Source organism: Oikopleura dioica, chromosome PAR (genome assembly GCF_907165135.1).
Source record: "Oikopleura dioica chromosome PAR, OKI2018_I68_1.0, whole genome shotgun sequence".
Classification (NCBI taxonomy): domain Eukaryota; kingdom Metazoa; phylum Chordata; class Appendicularia; order Copelata; family Oikopleuridae; genus Oikopleura; species Oikopleura dioica.
In genome coordinates this window covers 12,383,663-12,403,718 of record NC_137293.1, presented here as the reverse complement: position 1 = coordinate 12,403,718, position 20,056 = coordinate 12,383,663, and the positions used below count along the sequence as shown (strand labels likewise).

The 20,056-nt window shown below is 39.5% G+C and overlaps 4 protein-coding genes across 4 annotated transcripts; 2 read left to right on the top strand and 2 right to left on the bottom strand.

Moving 5' to 3' along the window:
* The first annotated feature begins 1,091 nt into the window (after positions 1–1,091).
* LOC145702707 (uncharacterized) lies at positions 1,092–5,986 on the top strand. Its single transcript, XM_081779968.1, has 10 exons — positions 1,092–1,287; positions 3,026–3,218; positions 3,268–3,458; positions 3,592–3,857; positions 3,985–4,126; positions 4,232–4,420; positions 4,467–4,536; positions 4,824–4,948; positions 5,437–5,652; positions 5,727–5,986. The coding sequence occupies exons 2-10, from the start codon at positions 3,101–3,103 to the stop codon at positions 5,874–5,876; spliced, it is 1,467 nt and encodes a 488-aa protein (XP_081636094.1). The 5' UTR covers positions 1,092–1,287; positions 3,026–3,100; the 3' UTR covers positions 5,877–5,986.
* Positions 5,987–7,744: 1,758 nt separating this feature from the next.
* On the bottom strand, positions 7,745–10,219 carry LOC145703466 (coagulation factor X-like). Its single transcript, XM_081780826.1, has 8 exons — positions 10,010–10,219; positions 9,868–9,932; positions 9,160–9,318; positions 8,836–9,113; positions 8,597–8,794; positions 8,456–8,532; positions 8,317–8,412; positions 7,745–7,915 (listed from the first exon to the last, which is right to left on the bottom strand). The coding sequence occupies exons 1-5, from the start codon at positions 10,070–10,072 to the stop codon at positions 8,667–8,669; spliced, it is 693 nt and encodes a 230-aa protein (XP_081636952.1). The 5' UTR covers positions 10,073–10,219; the 3' UTR covers positions 7,745–7,915; positions 8,317–8,412; positions 8,456–8,532; positions 8,597–8,666.
* Positions 10,220–10,906: 687 nt separating this feature from the next.
* Positions 10,907–13,584, top strand: LOC145704192 (beta-galactosidase-1-like protein 2). Its single transcript, XM_081781632.1, has 9 exons — positions 10,907–11,213; positions 11,324–11,417; positions 11,462–11,558; positions 11,664–11,762; positions 11,811–11,897; positions 11,943–12,085; positions 12,129–13,095; positions 13,139–13,401; positions 13,446–13,584. The coding sequence occupies exons 1-9, from the start codon at positions 11,116–11,118 to the stop codon at positions 13,557–13,559; spliced, it is 1,962 nt and encodes a 653-aa protein (XP_081637758.1). The 5' UTR covers positions 10,907–11,115; the 3' UTR covers positions 13,560–13,584.
* A 4,519-nt stretch (positions 13,585–18,103) lies between these two features.
* Positions 18,104–18,493, bottom strand: LOC145701885 (uncharacterized). The gene has a single exon (XM_081779099.1). The coding sequence runs from the start codon at positions 18,491–18,493 to the stop codon at positions 18,104–18,106; it is 390 nt and encodes a 129-aa protein (XP_081635225.1).
* Between the last annotated feature and the right edge of the window lie 1,563 nt (positions 18,494–20,056).

Sequence of the window (20,056 nt, the reverse complement as noted above, 5' to 3'; positions counted from 1 at the left end):
GAAGAAAATCTCAAGGCTGTAGTGGAAGAGTCGAGAAACATTGAAGCAGAAATATTGATTTGCGAAAATCAAATTTTGAAAGTCTACTGAATAAAAAACAGTCATTTTGATTTCAAAGAATTTTATTTTTTGCCATGAATTCATGCTTAAAATTTCTAACAAACACAATCACCCACATCAAAGTCTACTTGTTGGTGCTTATCTGAAGAAAGCCTTACGATAACCACTTCTGCAACAACTCGTTGGTAGTTAATGATTGGGAGACTGTCTTGGGCGCCATTTTGCACCAATGCGCGCGGCGAGCGTTAGCGCAGCTCCACCATGCTAGGGTGCTCCCTCTCTTTATCCAAATTTCGCACCAAGAAATTTATTTTCGTGTTGATAGGATTTAAGGTCGATAACTTCATCGGCATAAAATCAAAATAAATCCATGTTCTTCATATTCCAAAAATAAAAAAAAAGCGAGGAAGAGTTACGGTTATTTTTGATGAATCAAAAAAGGGTTGTCAAAGAACAGCAGTTCTTGGGATTAAGCGTGATTGGGATGAAAACAGCTAGTTAATTGGTTTCAAGGTCTTGATTAATAATTCTATCAGGCGTTTGTGTTTATTGTTTTTTCACCGTACGACTGATAATTTAATTATAGCGCTTGCCCGTGAAAATAAACAGGTAAAAAATAAAGATAAATTGAGAAGATTTAACGAAATAATTTTCATCTTTGAAATTTTAAAACTTCTTCCTTTCCTCGAAATACTGTCAGCTAATAAAAAATCAAGTTTCTTTTCCAAACTATTGACCGTTTTTCAAGCTGAAAAGCTGATAACAATTTTCTATTTTTTCGTTAAAATTAGAAGTTCATTTCCTTCTCTTGAAGGTGTTTTTCTAAGCCCTCTAAAAATTTCCTTTTATCCCTTCAGAAAGTGCTCAAGGATTTATTTTCTTATCCGAGGATACGAAGAGTGCGCTTAGCCTTCCTCCACCACCGTAGCCACCCTTAATCCAGCCCCGCTGATTGCCGCAGGCGACACCAAGTACTCTCTTATGGAGCAAGAGGCACCCCTGGTGGTGGTGCGCCTTCTGAATCGTGAACCGTGAATTGCAAAAAAAGTTACAATTCTCCTTGATTTATTTCCAATTTTGAAAACAATTAAGCGCAAGAAATAGTCAACAAATTTTTTTTCAAAGTGCCAGAGAAAAAATTTGTGAAAAAAACGAAAAAAGAGAGTTTTGCAAGAAAAAATCGCCGAAAAACAGAACTATTTCTGAAATTTTAATTTGTTGAAAAAGGTAAATATAAATTGATCTCAATACAAAATTCATTAGTTATTATATTAAGGGTGTGAACAAGAAATGAGACAATTTTTAAAGCTCAACCATTAACCCGTTCTTTCGCAAAAAAGTTCATTTTTTTTTGCCTCAGATTTGGTCAAATTAATATTTCCTCTAGCAAATGCGCTCATTACTGTATAAGCCCCGAATACCGTATTGACCACGCCTTCTAATATGAGATAAGCTTAATACCTCGTGGTAGATGATCCGAGCCGTCGCTCATTAACTCGGCTTGATTCCGGGTTATTTTGAACGCCGGTGAAATCATTTTACAAAAACACCTGGACGTAGAAAAATAGAGCCTCGGAAAGCCAGATCGCGAATTTTGATGAAGCGGATTCATGACTGTCAAACACGCGGTTATCCCTTCTGTAACAGGTGTTCCCCGTCATATCTGTCTGCCTAGATCCGGCCAGAGAAACATTTGCTAACTACCGTAATTGCACTTTAATTTTTGTTAATTCTTTTCTTATCAAAAGACCGTCTAAAAATGATAACATTGCGGCTCAAGAGAAAAAAAAACAAAAGATAGCAATTTTTTATAATAAACATTTTTGAGCAGTATTTGAGAATGAATGTTGAAACCTACAGTGCGTTCCCTGAACGATGGACCCTTGAATGTTGTTTTGAAAATTTTTCATCTCGTTCACAAATTTTTCCGCCATATTTTGACGAGTAAAGATCTCATAATTATGCGTTGTTCCACGTTAGACTTGAATTGCCGCTCCTCGTTTTCAAGGAGTCAAGAAACCAGATCAGCATAATAATTATGGTTGTGCTTATCAGAGCATGTTATGTTTTCCATCGCGAAATTTGACAGTTCTCGGCTTTATCTTGTTGCTTTTCTTCATCGCGAAAAACCACACCTTGATGCGCTGTTCTCATCTTTCTAAAAAGGATTCTCCTTGAATCGAAATTTCTTGACCCCTTATAGAAACGCCTCTAGTCTAAAGGATACCCTTAAATATAAGACCAACTGTAGACTAAAATAGAATCGCCACGCTAGAATTCATCATTTCTATTTTTAAAGAAGGCCGTTTTGCCCTCCAACTTCTATTTTGAATCAATTCTCTTCCTCTGCAAAAATCTTGAAAGTCCAAATCTGTTTACAAATCGAGCCTCAAATATTTCTCTCAACGTTAACCGCAAGACTTCGCGATTTTCGTCAGCTAAGCGGAAACTTATCGGATCCGTTATAAAGGGATTGTTGTTCAAACTTGCGTTATATTTTTGCGGCGGCGCTTTCTAAAAAGTCTAATCGGCCTCTTTTTGTTGAGGATAATGTGGCTTTGGTTCAAGTTCAACCCCTTTTAGCCGATTTTCCTTCTTCAGGATGCGGTGGCGCTTCTTTCCGGCTACAGAACAGCGTTGTTAAAAAATTTATTCGAAAGTTTTTTCCTGTTTTTTGAAAAGAAGTAGTTTTTTTTGATCCTTTATTTGATTAATTAAAATTATTGTAATTGACGCAATGCTCAAAATAGACCTTGTTTTGCGCGCTACAACGACGGTATTTCAAAATCAACCAACAAGGAAACTAAGTCGATTGTTAATTTTGGTCCAAGAATGTTTCAAGAGGCCTATTTTTCTCCAGGAGTATATTTATTATAATTATTAAAAAAAATGTTATTCGAAGAATTTCGGCAATTGGCAATTGATAATTCCCTTGTTTATGAAATATTGTAAATTTTGTTTTCAGAAGCAGCGATGATAAAAGAAAGATAACGCCTGGCCGATTCGTTAAACCGCCTCTCCAAGGAAAGGTCAAGCAAAGATGGGGAACGTCTTTACAAGAGCGCCCACGGTCTTTGGCTTTGAGGTGGCATTATGGATTCTTGCGCTACAACCCAACGGCGTTGCCGCTTGGAACGATCATTACGACGAAGAAGATGGTAAGCTTTAAAAACAGTTTTCCTGGCAGTCCTTACCGATAATTTTCAGATGCAATGGTTATTCGAATCTTCTTCCCAATCATCGCCACTTTGATTCTCCTGTGCGTCGGTTCCTGCGCTTACGCCAACTACTTCAAGAGCAGCGTCAACATCGCCGAAGACGAGGACGAAAACCAGCAGCACGAAGATATTTACACGCTGAACAAGCCGGACCGGCCTTATCTGACGCCCTTCTATCAGGTTCGGTTTTGGGTCACTCTCTTTAGCGGTTTCTTATCGCTCTTTTGGGGAATTTTACGTTTGCAGCCTCTTTTAACGTGTTACCGTAAAAGCGATAACGGAGAGTTAGAGAGTCTAAAATCCTCTTTTTCAGCGGAGGACATTCCAATCAGCTCCACCAGCGTACGACAATCACGCTTTCCGTCCTGGTCAGGGAGCACCGACCGCGCCAAACGGCATGACAGTGCCGACGCCCGGTGCCAAGCTCGTGACGCAACCGACGAATATCTACCAAGGCCATCAGCCGCGCTTTATGCAGCAGCAGCAACCCAATCCGTACGGCCAGGTTAATCACTATGGACAAAATCCTTATGCACAGAATCCTTACCAACAACAGCAAGCGCCTCTTCGATCTTACAGGTAAATACAAGCAGTATATTTTTATCGAAAAAAGAGCGTGAAAATAACCACGTTTGTTCCTTAACCCGTCAGCGTTAAAATGGCACATTTGCGCTGAGCTCGTGGCATTAACTTAACTACCTATTAGCTTCCACGTTCCTCAGCAGAACTCATACGAAGCTTATGGAAACAACGGTTCCGCGTTTGATAGGTCGAAGTCTTTCGGCGAATACAACCAGAATAACAAGGATCACAGCAGCTTCAATAACGGAAGATCTAGTCCTATTCAGGTAATAATCAATAAATTATTAGATGTTTAAGATTTTTCGAATATATTTACCAAAGAGAGGAACTTCTTGTTTAAATGTAGCATTCCGTTAATAACATCAATTTAGTCGACGAAATCAGCTCCAGCAGCTTTCCCAAGAAACAACCTCCGTCGAACTTTCTCCTCCCCGAATCTTTCGCCTGGTGGATCTCGCGATTTTAACGCCTTTGATCAGAATAATGGCCAGGATAATGTCGGTTTCAATATGTCGCACAGGCATAGTGTCAATTATGGCTCTCGGTATAATTACAATCAGGTAGATTCTTCTATCCCTTTTTTGATAATTAACGCTTTCTTTGCAGCGTGGAGCCTCAAGTCCAGCATCCTCAAGCTCGTCCTACATTCCAGCTGCCTCCGAAGTGGGCTCCACAGGTAATCACGCATTAATTTACGTGTCGAGTGCCGATCAAGGGCTAATTTATCTGCGTCTTTCAGACAGTAGAAACGTGCCATAGTTCAGCCACAGTATTAACATACTGAAGCCAAGGTTAATTCTATCCAACAGTGATTTATGAAAGAGAATACCTATTCACATTATAAATCACTATTTTGAGCAGCACAAGGTCACGCTAGAATGTGCCCCACACACGTTATCGTTTCCCTCGGTCTAGGGTCAACTTTGTCCATCTGTTCCCACAGTAATTAAATTCGCCATTTAGCACCGCTCTTTGGGCGTCGACGCTCGCCAGGGCAAAGCAACGTTTACGAAAGCCACAATCCCGTCTCCTCCCGCGCGGCCAGCCACTACGGAGGCACCCAAAGCCAATACGGCGGTTCCACACAGGTACCACTACTAACTAGTACTATTCATAAATATTGAAGAGAAAGGGGAGAGTTCTGGGGAAAGAAATATACGGCTCCAGTGGCCAAAATATTCAACGAGATTGTGTTAACATAGTTAGTTCCGAAACACTTGTGTACCTCTTTTTTGAACATAGCAGTTAATAAACGTGAGCTTATCAATAAACTAGTTCAGAGGAAAAACGAATTAGAGGGTTCAGATAAAAAGATAAAAAATAAACAAAGTCGATTTGGCTAGAATCGGCTTTGCTCCTAAAAACACGAAACATCCGTTTTTAATTTAACAATAACAAATAAATTCTTATCTTAATCAATGTTCAGATGCAGTTAAGATTCATTTATAACAGGTTAATCTCTGAGATTATGGTTTTGGAAAAGGCTCGTTCAGAGCAATTATCTGTTGAACTTTTGGCTTGTTACCTCAGCTAAAAGGGCAGCAAATGTGAACACACACTAACAGTTGCCTTTTAGGACTATTACCAGCAGCAGCAACCGCGGCGATCCTACGAAATGGAAGACATTTACGGTCAACGCGGCAACGGAATGGGCCGCTACGCGCAGCACAATAATCCCGCCTTCAACAATAACCAGTTCAACAATTACAACCAGCAGCAGCAAGCTCCACAAGAAGCGTATGATCCTTATAATCAACAAAATCCACAGCAAAACTTTTATAGCCAACAACAGGTAGGAGAAAGATCAAATTAATGACTCGCTAAAAAGCTATCTATTCCAAAGCGGAGCGCTAGAATTTTGTTTAGAACGCACAAGCGTACGAAGACATGTCCGCGCCACCTCAATACAATCAACTACAGCAAGGCCATCAGCAGAACCAGGGCCAGGAAAACTACGCCTACGACCCCTACAACGATCCCTACAATTCGCGTGGCCACCACTTACCGGGACAATAAGAAAGGAATCAAGGAGGAAAATCAAACTTTGATCAAAACTCATGTAAACATTGTATTTTTTAACGAAAGAAAACTCCGCTGTAAAAATCCACCGCAGTTCAATAAATCGACCAAACAAAGACTAAATTAGTGTATTTTTGCAGATGTCAGCAGTTTTTTTTACAAAAATTAATCCACGAATTTTACAGGTGTAATTCCAGGTGAATTTCTGTAACCCAAGGAAGCTAATTTCGATTTTCTAGAGATCCACGTATAGAGATATTCATTTTTACAGAAGACGCCCAATATAAGATAATCACTAATGAAATCATTAGAAATATTCAAGATCCGTTCACTAAGACTCTCAAGACGATAATCGTAGTTTTGCTGTACAGTTGGAGTCCAAAATAAGGGACACCAAGATAAGGGACTTTTTGGCTCGAAACGCCGAAAATCTGCGCCCCGTTTTGTATGTTTCTAATGTTAAATTGAACCAATTTAAGGGACTTTTTTTCGAAAATTCGGGACCGAAAAAAGTCCCTTATTTTGGACTCCGGCTGTAGTCTTGAAATAAGCACCTCTGCAGTCCGGCCAGGTTTAGGTGCACTTATGCAAATGCACGGCAAACTTAATTTTCCCTGACTAAGTATAGAGGCGGAGGCCAAATTTAGATAGCCCTAGTCGTGTTTCTTTATTCAGCACGAGAAATTTATTTTTGTTTTTTGAACCGTGCCACTCCAGGAGGAGAAAATTACTTCGAGTTACTTGGGAATTTTTAATAAAAAAAACATGACTTTATTGGTTTTGATCAGATCTTGGCCATTTCGCAGTTGAACTGACACGAACTTACACTTTACAACAGTTTTGGTGCACGCAAGAGTCTATTTTTATCCACAGCTTTTTAATTAAATTGCTTCTGTAATTAGCCGCCGTTGAAATCGTAATCTCGCTGATCAACTTAATCTCAATCAATTAAAAATACTATTTAGAGTTTGAAAACAACACAAAATCACAAATTGCACAAGTCACGCTCACGTGGACTAGTGCTTTCATTTACAAGTATTTCTTCAAAATAAGCGCTCTCTGTTGAATTTGAGAATGCTAAGCGGATGGACTCCGTTGCAATTTTTAGAGTGCTGCAACAATTTAACAAACTGCAATTTTCCCCGGATCAGATAAAAAAATGGGCTCCGCGAAACCGAGTCACGTTAAAAAACTACTCGAAGGAATCTGCTGCCATTTCAACTTTTTCTTCAATCGAATTATCCTCAATACTGATTTTGCACTTAATTTTGGAGAATAATGTTTAGGAACAGTTATAAAAGGCCATTTTAGTAATGAATCCTTTATGCTAAAACATTCTGCTGTCAGCTCCTTATCCTTAATCCGTCGAGAGATAGGTCAACTCTCCAGCTGTCATAAATGTCTTAAGAGGTTTCTACATATCTTCTGACTGTATGATCTAACACGAGGCGGAGGAGATAAGCACGACACGGGCAATTATAAATAAATTGATGCCCAGATTTTCTCGCCTTATAAAGCCAAGCCTTCTCCAGGAGCACCACTCATATCGAGAAAGAAGTTGAACGCTTACTGAAACTATGCAGACAGGGATCAATAATACACAACGAAGAAATCTTTCAAAAATGGCTTTTTAAAAGACCTTAAAAAGATCCCTCAAAAGATAATCAAAGTCGCCATTTTCGCTCTTTCCACATTCACTCAAGCTTGGCAACGTAAGTTCTCTCGTTAAAAAGACATTTTTTTATTCCAACAAAAAATTAAGCAACTTCAAAGAGAAGCTACTTACAAGCCTGCCTTGAACGTCCTCACTCACGAGCCTGCCAGAGCGCCCTGCAGAGAGGAAACGCCAATCTCATGTGGTAAAAAAGAAAGATTCTCCTGAATGTTGTTATTTTGAAGTTTTTAATAAAGTTATTCGTATGGCAAGGAAACGAATTTGTTTTCCATTCAACTTTGATTTTTGCAGTTGTCGGGCGCAGGATTTGCCCCGCCACGGCCGTAGAATTCGACTGCCAAACAGGGAGGAATCGCGGGATCTAAAAATGGTGAAAGTGCTGAATTCTGTGCAAAGATCGTAATTTTACGGTAAACCTTTACTGATCTGTTTATTTTATGTATTGAGGCATTAGGGGCTAACCAACGGGCGAGAATTTGATTTGTTGATACTACACGTCAAGGCAATACAAATAGATTAACTAAGTCCATTACCAACATTGAATTCTTTCAATAATTATGTTCAAATGAAGAAATTTTAATAATAAAAAGAATTAATTGATTATAAACAGTTACAAGTAGACAAATGAAGACCTTATTAGCAATTTAACAGGTCAGCTTTTTAGTCGATTTTGACGTAAATATCTACTGCAGTTATAACCCTGAGGAGGAGCAGTTGAACTAACGATAGCCCGAATAAATTTTTAATCAGAAAGTGTCTTACCAGGGTCGACTGTGAATCGCGGTCTGATTGCAATAAATTGCGCATATACCGGCTTGTTCAGTGTAATCTGCTGGGGCTCAACCGTCGTGTTATCCACTGAAATTCAAGTTCAACCAAATTCAAGGATCAAGAAATTTACCTTTATAGACGTGTCCGTTTATTTCTTCCAAGAAATTTTTCTTCTTGTCGAACACCACTTCTACAGTATTTGGAGCACTAGAAAAAGCGTTACATTTTTTCTGGCGCGTATAGAATACAAAGTGGCGATCTCTTGCCTTACCAGATAGATCCTTTGTGGTATCCTGTCAAGAGTTCACGCTAAAACTGCTTTTAGAGGGCCGCTTCATTTTTTAGATCACGGTAAAACTTGAGTCAATAATTGACCTTCGAATAGCTTTTTTGGCGAGAACTTTTCCTGAGCGCAATGCCATGCTGAAAACTGTTCTTCTTTCGCCCAAATCGATCCACAAATACGGCTCTAGAATTCGTTGGCTCAAGTTTTCAGGGAATCAAGACTACCTGTATCGTCAATTTGCGGCTTCCAAACATTGGGAAATCCACCAGTTGGAACATGAAAGTATCCAAGAGCTTGATTCCATCTGGCATTAAACGGCTCGTATCCAACTCCGTTCTTATCGGATGGAATAAACGACGAAGCGCCAAAGTTCTCCTCTTTCAAATTGACCGTGAGCGGCTTGTTCTTGCTCGAGCAGTCGTGATCGCAGCTGAATCCGTCGAAGCCCTCTTCGCATTGACAGGCGAAGTGACCCCTGCTCATGTCGTTGCACTTATGCGCGCTAAGGAGAATGACTTAATCCAGCTCAGAACAATTCTGGGAGATACCCGCAGGGATTCAGTTTCTTGCAAGGATCAGTGAACATTTCCCAAAAGACTTTTGTGTCACTAATCGACTCAATCGCTTCCAGTGCCTCGTCGTACGAGCAGGTTTCTTTGTAACATTCGCGAACCAAGTGACCTTCTTTCATCTCTTCAATCCAGCCCTGCTTGGGGTTCATAAAAATTGCTAGTCATAAAAATTTACGAGCGTACAAAGAGGCAAATGGAAAATCACAATTCTCAAACCGAGATATGAAATTGCAAAATAATTTTTGATGAAGAAAATAATCTAAAATGAAGCTTCTCCTTTTAGCGTGTGAAAAACACTCTGGTTGTCTGAAATTAAATTTATGTGAAAAAAATATTTACTATTCAAACTGAACTATATTTAACAACCTATTTACTTGTTCTCCATGCCAAAATGAAACCAAAACGTCAGTACACTTCAGCCACCAATGTTGAGAAAAAAATATGATGCCTTTCGTTGAAGAATTTCGCATCTAAAAAACCGTATGGCTTTCACATTCCAAGAACGCGTAAACTAATGGAATCGTAAAGAAAATATAATATAATCGTAATAAAATGATGCCAAAAACATGTGATAATTTGCCTGGTTATCAGTTCACTTTTTCACTTGTCAATCAAAGATGATTTAATTTAATTTAATAAATTATATATTCTTGAAGACTTTTACTGTCTTTTGAACCCCATTCCCATGCTCCTGTATTAGCTCGTCGGACACGATTTCCCAAGAATCGATTTGCCTCTCTATTAACAGGCTAATAGAATATATAATCGAATTATAGAAGGTGTAAATAGTAAATAATCTTTTTAGCCCGTGTTTGCTTCTGTCGACAATGTTTTGTACATTAATCGCTTGTGCTATGGAAATTAGCTGTAGTACCCGTAAATTCTTCATTTTTGCTTCTCTTTTTTTTGAATGTTTTGACGAAAAAACCGAGTAAGGAAAACACGAGACACAAGCAGAAACAAATAAACGCTGCGTGATAGAGTACACACTTCTCAGTTAGGGCAAGCCTCTTGTAATCGCAGAAACAGATCTAGGAACAAACTGATTTAAAATCTCAGATTTCACGGAAATCAGCTTCAATGGAAAACATTTCAACAATTTATTTCATAAAAATCTTTCAGTAAATTTATTCTAGAGAGATTTAATATCACCGCTAAAAGTAGCCGTTAAAAATATCCTCCAAAAACGGAGACAGGAATAATAGTACGAAAAGGCCAGAGCAAGTCAGGATCAGGCAACAACAAGGAAGCAGAAATCTCGGCTCTCTGAAAAGAGGACATGCTGGAAAAGCTTCTTGAAAAATGAGCATATCATTTTTGAACCAGTTTGGTTGGTCTTGGGTTTGATCAAAAGAAGCAGACTCAGATTCTGGGTTAATCAATCAGAGTGAAAGAGAGGGATGACCACTTCTTCAAATTGCTTTTTTTCAACTTGAGGTCTTTGCTGATTAAAGAAATCTTACGATTTTGGTACGGTAGGAAAAAAACTGGAGGACGTTCTGTCAATAATATGTCAAGATAAATTTCTTCTAAGAGAATAAAATACGGCTCTATTGATCGGAATATATCCGTAACAATTTAATCGTGAGATTCGTACGTCAGCGACTGTAAATGTTTGAATTGAATTACTCGAATTGTTAAACATCGATTCCAGCAGCAATTAGCGTCCAAATCGGTCAATAACAAGGCTACGCTTAGGTAGAACAAGTTGTCGAGTTTTGCTAATAAATTTCCAATGGGGTAATCGATCGGACGCTAGAGCAGCTTCTCGCGCACCAGTCAGTCAACATTTCCACAAGTTCGTTTGCTTTTCGCCCTTCAATAAATTCTTTCAGCCACAACTTGTTTTCCCCAAAAAGTAAAATAAAAACGGAAAATAGCTGCAACTTGATTGGTTAAGAGAATTCTATTCGACTCTAAGAGTTAGAGAAAATGGGTGAGAAGAAAGCTGGGTTGACAGCAGAAGGGGACACTTTCCAGCTGGATGGAAAGGATTTTAGGATTTTGAGTGGCGCGATTCATTATTTTAGGTAATTACAAACATCTTGTTCTTAAAGGCTTAATAAGTTATCGATTCATTTTTAATTTAACGAAATTCAAATTCCTTAAACTACTTATTTTTAGATCATTTTTCTTTCAGAATACCAAAGCAATCCTGGAAGCATCGACTTCAATCTGTTGTTGATTGTGGATTGAACACCATTGATGTCTATATTCCATGGAATCGCCACGAGGTACCCATTTTCCAGCCTTATCAATTATAAAAACTGTGGTTAAGAAAGAGCGTGGGAATTTCGATTTCGGAGGCGAGCTCGATCTTGTTGAGTTCTTTTCAATCGCGGCGGAAATGGGATTGAAAGTTCTTTGTCGTCCAGGTAAAAAACCTCTTTTCTTTTATTCTTCTTCAAATAGCTTACGGGATATCAACTCGTTCAACTTTACTGTCTGCAAATATCCTCGTTGATTGCATTTTATTTCAGGCCCTTACATCTGCTCGGAGTGGGACTGGGGTGGACTGCCCTACTGGCTGCTCAAAGATGCCGATATGCACATCCGCTCGAACTACTCGGGCTATCAAGGTAGCCAAATTTGCACATGTCAAATTATTTTCATCTGATTCCAAAAAGACGCCGTCCGATCTTACTTCTCAAAATTGCTTCCTCTCCTTGCTCCTTTACAACATTCCAATGGCGGGCCAATAATCGCTTTTCAAGGTAAATTATGGTTTTATTTTCCATAATTATGCTTAATAAAACCAGTGGAGAACGAATACGGAGACTACGTGGACAAAGACATCGAACACTTGCCCTGGCTCTCTGACCTTATGAAAGAGTTTGGACTCCACGAGCTTTTTTTCATCTCAGACGGTGGTCATACGATTCGAAAAGCAAATATGCTAAAGGTTATCAAATCTTAAGAAATGCATCCTTCAATTCAAAATTTAGGAAGCGCAGGAAAAAGCTCCCGAAGGCGTCATTCTCGGCGGCTACAAAATGCCCGACGATCTCTTAAAAACCATCAACTTCAAATACCTCAATGTGGAAAAACTCACGAAATCAACGCCGATCTGCGACAACTTGCACGCGCTAAAAAGCCTTCAGCCTAACAGGCCAATGCTCGTCACTGAATTCTGGGCTGGTTGGTTCGACTACTGGGGACACGACAGAAATCTGCTCAACAATGAAGTTTTTGAAAAAACTCTCAAGGAAATTTTAAAGCGAGGCGCGAGTGTGAATTTTTACATGTTTCATGGAGGCACCAATTTTGGTTTCATGAACGGAGCGATTGAACTGGAGAAGGGTTATTACACCGCAGATGTGACCAGCTATGATTACGATTGTCCGGTTGATGAGAGCGGCAATAGAACGGAAAAGTGGGAGATTATCAGAAAATGCATCGGAGAAGCAACAAGTGAAAAATCCTCCTCGGAAGTGTTCAAAAACGAGTCGGAAGCGTATGGCGAGTTTGAAGTAGAAAAAACCTCAAAATTGTCAGAACTCGGCGAAGGAAAAGAATTCGAAGAGCCAACAAACATGGAAAATCTCGACCAAGCTTTTGGATACACTTCTTACTCAGTTTTCATCGAACAGCCGTCTCTCGAAAAAACGCAAAAAGAGAGTGAAGATGAAGTTAAAAACATAGAAGACGAAACAGTTGAGCCAGTCATCTTCAAAAATCTTCTCAGATCGATTCGAGGCCGTTATCGCGTTTTCTTTTCTGCTCCAGGAGGGGAGAAATCAGAAGTGTTCTGCAACCAATTACTGTCTGAAAAATGCTGTAATCAAGACGAGTTTGAAGCGACAGAGCATTTTTCAGCAGAAAGAAGATCGTTTTTAGTCGAGTTCCTTGTCGAGAATCCAGGAAGAGTTAATTTTAGTAACCTGAAAGATCAAAGGATGGGAATGCTCTCAGGTAAAACACTCGCTATAGAATTTCTCGGAAAGCATCTTCGTAGCTCCTGATCTTGTTGGAGCCGAGTACATTTCGTCGTGGAATATCTGTTCTTATCCGCTAGATCAGCAGCAAATATCGTCGATTTCTTGGAATGACGCTGATTCTGAAAATGTCAAAATGCTGCCTTCATTTTTCAAGACTACAGTTAAAATCAACGAAGAGCCAAAAGATACTTTCATCTTAATGACAGGATGGTCAAAAGGCGTCGTTTTTGTCAACGGAAGAAATCTTGGTCGATACTGGGTGACTAAAGGACCTCAAAAGGTAAGAGTTGTAAGAAAAATTTGAGTTTGAGAACACTCTGTTAGACACTGTATTTGCCCGCTTCTTGGTTACAATCCGGCGAAAATGAGATTATTTGGTTGGAAGAAGAAAAACTCGGAAAATCTTTTCAACTGCTTTCTTCTCCGGACCTAGGATAACAAATAAATCAACAACTCTGTTTTTCTTCGTTCAATTCAAGCATGAAATGGTTCGGAGTGGTGGTCAGTGCTACACAGTGCTTGTTCGTTACCAGTTATTTGGCAGGAGTAGAGCATTTTTAGAGAAATTTTTAATTGAACAGCACAAGTACAAGAAATCGCTTATCAAAAAGCATCATTTTTAGAATGACTCTCATACCGGGCACTGTCCCGCTTGTTTTCAACAAATCAGTAAATCCTTCTGATGGGCCAGTGCACGTTTTGCTACTTCTTTGCAGAGAACTCCCAAATTACAAACCCCGTAGTTATCGAGCGATTCTCACCGATGGAAAATACAAGACTGAAATGACATTAATAGTGACGGACAAAGACTTGGAGAGGGGCGACTTGCTAAAGATCAAAGACTGGAATGTCAATGGTCAATCTTCAACAAAGGAAAAAGGGTTAAAATTTCAAAAAGTCCGTGTTTGGGCGTATGTACTGGGTTCGAAGTGGACTCAGTTCGAAGTGTACTGAGTTCGAAGTGACTTCAGTTCGAAGTGTACTGAGTTCGAAGTGACTTCAGTTCGAAGTGTACTCAGTTCGAAGTGTACCTGGTTCGAAGTACCGTTTTTCGAAGTACTTCGAGTAAATGCACTTCGAACTGAGTACACTTCGAACTGAGTACACTTTTTTTCAAACTTGCCCTGGGCACTCTTAAAACACTTTTTTCACATTTTTCGAACACTTTTTCACATTTTTCGAACACTTTTCCCACTTTCTTCGAACACTTTTCCCACTTTCTTCGAACACTTTTCCCACTTTCTTCGAACACTTTTCCCACTTTCTTCGAACACTTTTCCCACTTTCTTCGAACACTTTTCCCACTTTCTTCGAACACTTTTCCCACTTTCTTCGAACACTTTTCCCGCGTTCTTCGAACACAAGCGTGCCTTTTCCAGCAACAGGGTTCACGCGAAGCGTGCCATTTCCAGCAACAGGGTTCACGCGAAGCGTGCCATTTCCAGCAACAGGGTTCACGCGAAGCGTGCCATTTCCAGCAACAGGGTTCACGCGAAGCGTGCCATTTCCAGCAACAGGGTTCACGCGAAGCGTGCCTTTTCCTCGAGTCGCCCTCCACAATTTCCTCGAGTCGCCCTCCACAATTTCCTCGAGTCGGCCTCCACAACTTCCTGCTCCGCCTTTCCTAATTCTAATACCTCTATCTTTATGTCTTTAATATATTCGCGCGCGGAGCGCGCTCCTCCCTACTTTTTTTTGACAGGTGTATTTTTGGGGAGGGGGTGGGAGGTTGTGGGCGTTTCCTCAAGGGCTATCTTCTCGTTAGACCTGCGCACTTTTTTGCTCCGAATTTTTATATATATTTTGTTCGAAGTATATAAATAATGAGGTGTATTTTTGGGGAGGGGGTGGGAGGTTGTGGGCGTTTCCTCAAGGGCTGTTCTTTAGTGAGACCTATGGCTTTTTTCTATTATCATTATTTATTGTATTCAGTTCGAATATTCTATCTTTTCCTACTTTGGCAGAAGTAAGTTGAGATAAAATTTTCGGGCGTGAATTTTGAGACTCGTAATTATTGGCGACGGAATTTTACTCTTGTCAAATTCTGTTTTGTCGATTTTGCTTTGGCAGAAGCAATATCGAACTCGAAATTTGATTCTGTCGTCAATAATTTGTTCTCTTTATACTTAGTTTACCCTGAAATAGCTATAAGTGACAGATTTTTTTCTCATTTTGCCTATTTCACTTTGGCAGAAGCGATTTTGGCATTCTCTAATTTGTCACTTATTTCTAGTTCGGTTGGGCTGTGTAAGTCTCGACTAAACTTATTTTCGCTCCTGGTGCACCGGCGCTCGTGCGCTTTCATTGGTCCGCGTTTGGTGAGTCATTTTTGGAAGTAGCTGTTATCACCGAGAATTCTGTTGGTTATATATGTTTCTATTTATTAATTTAACTAATTAGTCTTTCATCATGTACGTTAAGCTTTTTGTTCGTTTTGTTAGACTATGTTGTCTGAGGAAGAAGATTCAATTTTGGTACAAATAAAGACTCTTCTACAGGAAAAGAATATTCTAGTAAGGGTTTTTTTTATAACTCTTATTAATATTTTTTAGAGTTTCGGTCAAGCTGCGTCGATCTTGTCAATGCCTGTCAACGTTGTCAAGCGCCTTTTTCAGAAAAATGTGTCCCTCATTGGTGCTGAGCCCCTTTACTATCTCTCTGGTGAACGAAACGATGCTATTTTCTCCTCCGTTGTGAGTGCCAAAGCGAAACAATCAGTTATTCGCGAACTGTCTGCTGTATACTCCTGCCATGTCTGGGGTTTTAAGACCGAGAAGTATTCTCTACAGGATCATGAATTTGTGTTTTCTGATGTTTCTTCTTCCATGGGAATTAGGTAAAATTTCATTTAAAGTCTTTTCTTATATTAGGCTGAATGATGTACGTGTTTCAAATGCTTCATCTGCGCCTGTATCCACTCCTCAGAACACGAATTCTTTGGATAGTCTTTTCGATATCATCGGGGACGATTCTCAGACCGATAAGCCTGTGTGGAAGCAGAATAAGAAGATTAACTCTTCATACAGGCGCAAAAGAGGTTTTCTGTTTATGAATAATGAGCCCACCGTCATTTTGACTTCAAATGGTTAGTTTTACAGTTAAATTTCTGTACGCTGCGTTTCGTTTTATAACGTTACTATAGACCCTGATAGTGAAAATGCTCTGGATCTTGTTTCTACGAATATTGCGATTTCTGCGAATAAGCCTGTTGATGATAAAGGCGCCTGCGATCCCTTGTGATAAGAAACAGGTAATTAATTCTCTTTTTTTTTTCACGTGTCACAATTTCAATGTTTTATTATTCATCAATGTAATCTTTGATAACTCGTGCTTTTGGAAGCTCCACCGTCTTATTTTCGTACTTTTTTGGATCGTAGTTCCAATAGGGTGCGAATCTTTTCGGTTCTGCTTGCCCCCCTTTCTTTTCTTCTTTCTCCTTCTTGCCTTCTCTCCTCGCCTTGATACTGCTGAGCCATCTTTTATAGTAGCTTTCGTGGAATTCGCACGGCGGTGTTCCTATATTCAACTTAATGATCTCTACTTAACAATTATTACTACCTTCATACGGTCCTTCGAACTCGTCCATGACAATTATCCTTTCGTATTTTTTGCAGCACGGGTCTTGCCTTTCTTCAAATCTTTTCTCGCTCGATTCATTTGAGTCGATTCGCCTGAAACGCGTTAGTTCATTCCATTTTTTACTTTTACCTGAATACTGATGAAGCCTCCCGTGATTCTTGCGCCTGCGTGCTTCCAATTACTGTATCTAATGACTGTGAAGGCAACTTTTTATTTTTTTTTGTTACCTTGCTGCGATGCCAGAAATATTATTCGTTCTTTCTGTCTTGTAGTTTCGTTCATAGCGTATTCTTTCGTTCCTTTTTTGTTTGCTTCTTCTTTTGCAGCAAACTCAGCTGCATTTTTTGCAGCAAGGTTGTCTTATATTATTAGTTATCTTGCAATACTTTCATTTTTTTACCGAAATCATGATCGTTGAAGCTTCCCGTTGCGAAACTGTGCTGGCTTCCCGGAGTTGATTCTTGCGACGCGATGTTGTTATTTGTTCGATAGATTCGATCTTAATTTATTGTTTACGGAAAGTTTGCGTGGCTTCGTATTTACCGAATTCTTCATCATCGAAATCGTCATCAAACTCTGCGTTATTGTGATCAATCTTCGCTGTTGCGTAGTTCTTAACGTGATCAATAATTGCATCGTATATCTTATTATAGTTCTTATAAATTTAGTATCGCTTTAATTACCTTCTCCGGGTTTCCTAGAATATTTCCCACTGGGTTGCATTCCATTGGTTCGGGATTCGTGAAGTTGCTCATTCTAAAGATGTCTATTTTAAATCTATCTTAATGATGATTGCAATCAGATTGGTTGTGCCTTTTTCTGTGTTCTTTATATTAATTTCTCTTCCTAGTTACAAGCTTCGCTTTGAAGTTTCTCTACAAGTCTGGCCATTCGATTTAATTATGTAAATTTGTTGGACTTGTTATTTAGGCCAATTAAACTTTGCCCACATGAGGCTCCGACTTATAAATTGTCGTGTCAAACTTTTTTTTGTGTCAAATTTTTCTTCTTTTTAATTAACTCACCGTGTTTTAGTCTGCCAGCCGCGAGCGATTCCTGCCTGAAGCCTTCGATCTAGTGTACATTTGAGGACCATTCCACTCTTTATTATTGCGTGTCCTGCCAATAGATTCCTGGTTCCTTTTACTCATTATCTTATGTATTATTGTGTACTCTTGCGCTAATTAAGGTTTTTTTTTTTCGAAAATCGAGAAGCCGCTTGCGGATTCGAGTGAAAAGAAAGAAAAAGACTGGTTTCGATTTTGTAGTAACTGCTGCAATATTTGCGTAAAGAATTTTTTTGTAGAAACGAAAACGTTTCTATTTATAAAGCCCTGATGCCATCGGAAATTATTTTTTTGTGGCCCTTAAAAGGGCCTGTTTTGAAGAGCCTTGACAGCGTCTTATCGCTCTCGTCGCAATCGGAGGGCGAGATCAATGTCGCGCTTTTGGAGTGTCTTCCGTTTGCCGTGCGCAACGAACTCATTAGCATCTGTGAAAACGCTTGTAATATGCGTCTCACAGGCTTCCTGGAACGCTTCGAGCGCCCGGCTCGCTATGCGAAGCGGGTAGTGGACGCTGTTCACGATCTCCCGGGTGAGCCGTTGGAACGGGGTTTTTCGAATAAGCAACTGCGTTGACAGCTGCAAATCGATGGCTTCGCGTAACGCTACCGTGCCGGATCGGTACTTGTAGCGTTTTCGGGGAGCGCCATGGCGACAGATTCGGCTTGCGCAGGGGTCGTCGACGCTACAAAGGCCCATTTTCTTGGGGGAGGTCTTGGTTCGTGCCATTCGCTCAGTCGTCTCTGTGCTCAGGTTGGACTGTGATCGGTCCTGCCCATTCCATCCTTTTTATTATAAGGACTGCGATGTGAGGGAGACAACCCTTTTTCCCAAAAAGGGATTAAATCAAAACAATTCTAGAGAATTTCATTTTTTTTGGACTTATTATGGTTTTTCCCCTTGTTTATATTTTTATATAAATAATGTTATCTAGAAATCATTTTACCTTCTTTAGTGAATTTGACGACTGTTTTATTTTTTTATTTGGCAATTAATTTTATCTATTTTGTTATTTAGAAAACATGGGAATTGAAAATCGGACAGCTCTGTGGTTCGAAGAGTGTTGTCATAATATCTTGGCGGAGAATGTCGAAGATGCACTCAAGATGGCAGAGATGGAAAGCGAAGCATGCAGGAAGTTTCTGAGAGTCAATGATATTAATTGGTCTCCAAAATTTATCCTCATGCGCATTACGATTCAAGAAAGATTGAAAGTGGCTATTTTGGAGCGAATTCCATTGGAAAGGATTGACAAAATTCTTCTTTTTGACGTGGAAGATAACAAAATTAAACTTATCTCTGAAGAATCAATTGAAGCTGGTTTCTGGAACTCAGTTGACGATACTGAAATTTGCCCAAACGGTTTATTGAAGAAGGACGTTGACCTGATAAGAAAATATGATCAAACTGCGAATCAAATGGTAGAAGAAATTATTCGGAATTGTGGATCTTGCGTTGTCAAAACTTGGGCTGAACGTAATGACAGATTCGATTCTGAAGATTGGGCGAATAATCTAATGATTTGTATCAAAGGTAGAATCTGCAACGAGGCACGGATAGCAAGTTGGTTAGCTGCGCTGAAGTCGAGTGAGTCTGGCTTAGCGGATTTTACATGGAAATTCAAATTTGGTCCGTATTCATATACTGCGGTAAGAACTTGAAAGAACTTGTTCATGTTATCATTATTCTTTTAGGAATGCTCTTCCAAAACAATTCCCAGTGAGCCCATTCTAATGAAACCGCCGAATCTAAAATGGAAACCTGATGCGAGAATAATTGAAATAATCAAGAACGTCCCTGATTTTGGCGCAACGATAATGGAAAACTATACAAATTTTCACCCCGCTGATTTATCTCGCCTATCCGATGACAGAAATTTCAATAGAAAGTGTATTGCAATTTTCAACGCTAACAGGAGTAATATCGAAATGGCGGTGTTGAATAAGCCTAGAGCACTTAACATCCTGTCTTCTCTACTGGATGATGAATCTTATTCCGATTGCATAATGATGACTCTTCATGATGAAATTTCAAATGCCAGGATGGCTCGAACTGAAAAACGGCTGCTAAACGAACTTTGGAGACTGCTTTCTGCGCTTTATCCTTGTAAAGAATCAGCTGCCGCGCGGAAAATATCTCTTGAGACAATAAGAAAAAACGAGAAAAGATGGAACTGGGTTGATATCATTCAAGAAAAATTCGACCTGGACGTTGTTATCATGGATGAAGTAACAAAGTTCGGTCGAAATTGTTCCAATGGAATCGATACAAACGACATTATCGTAAGGCTTC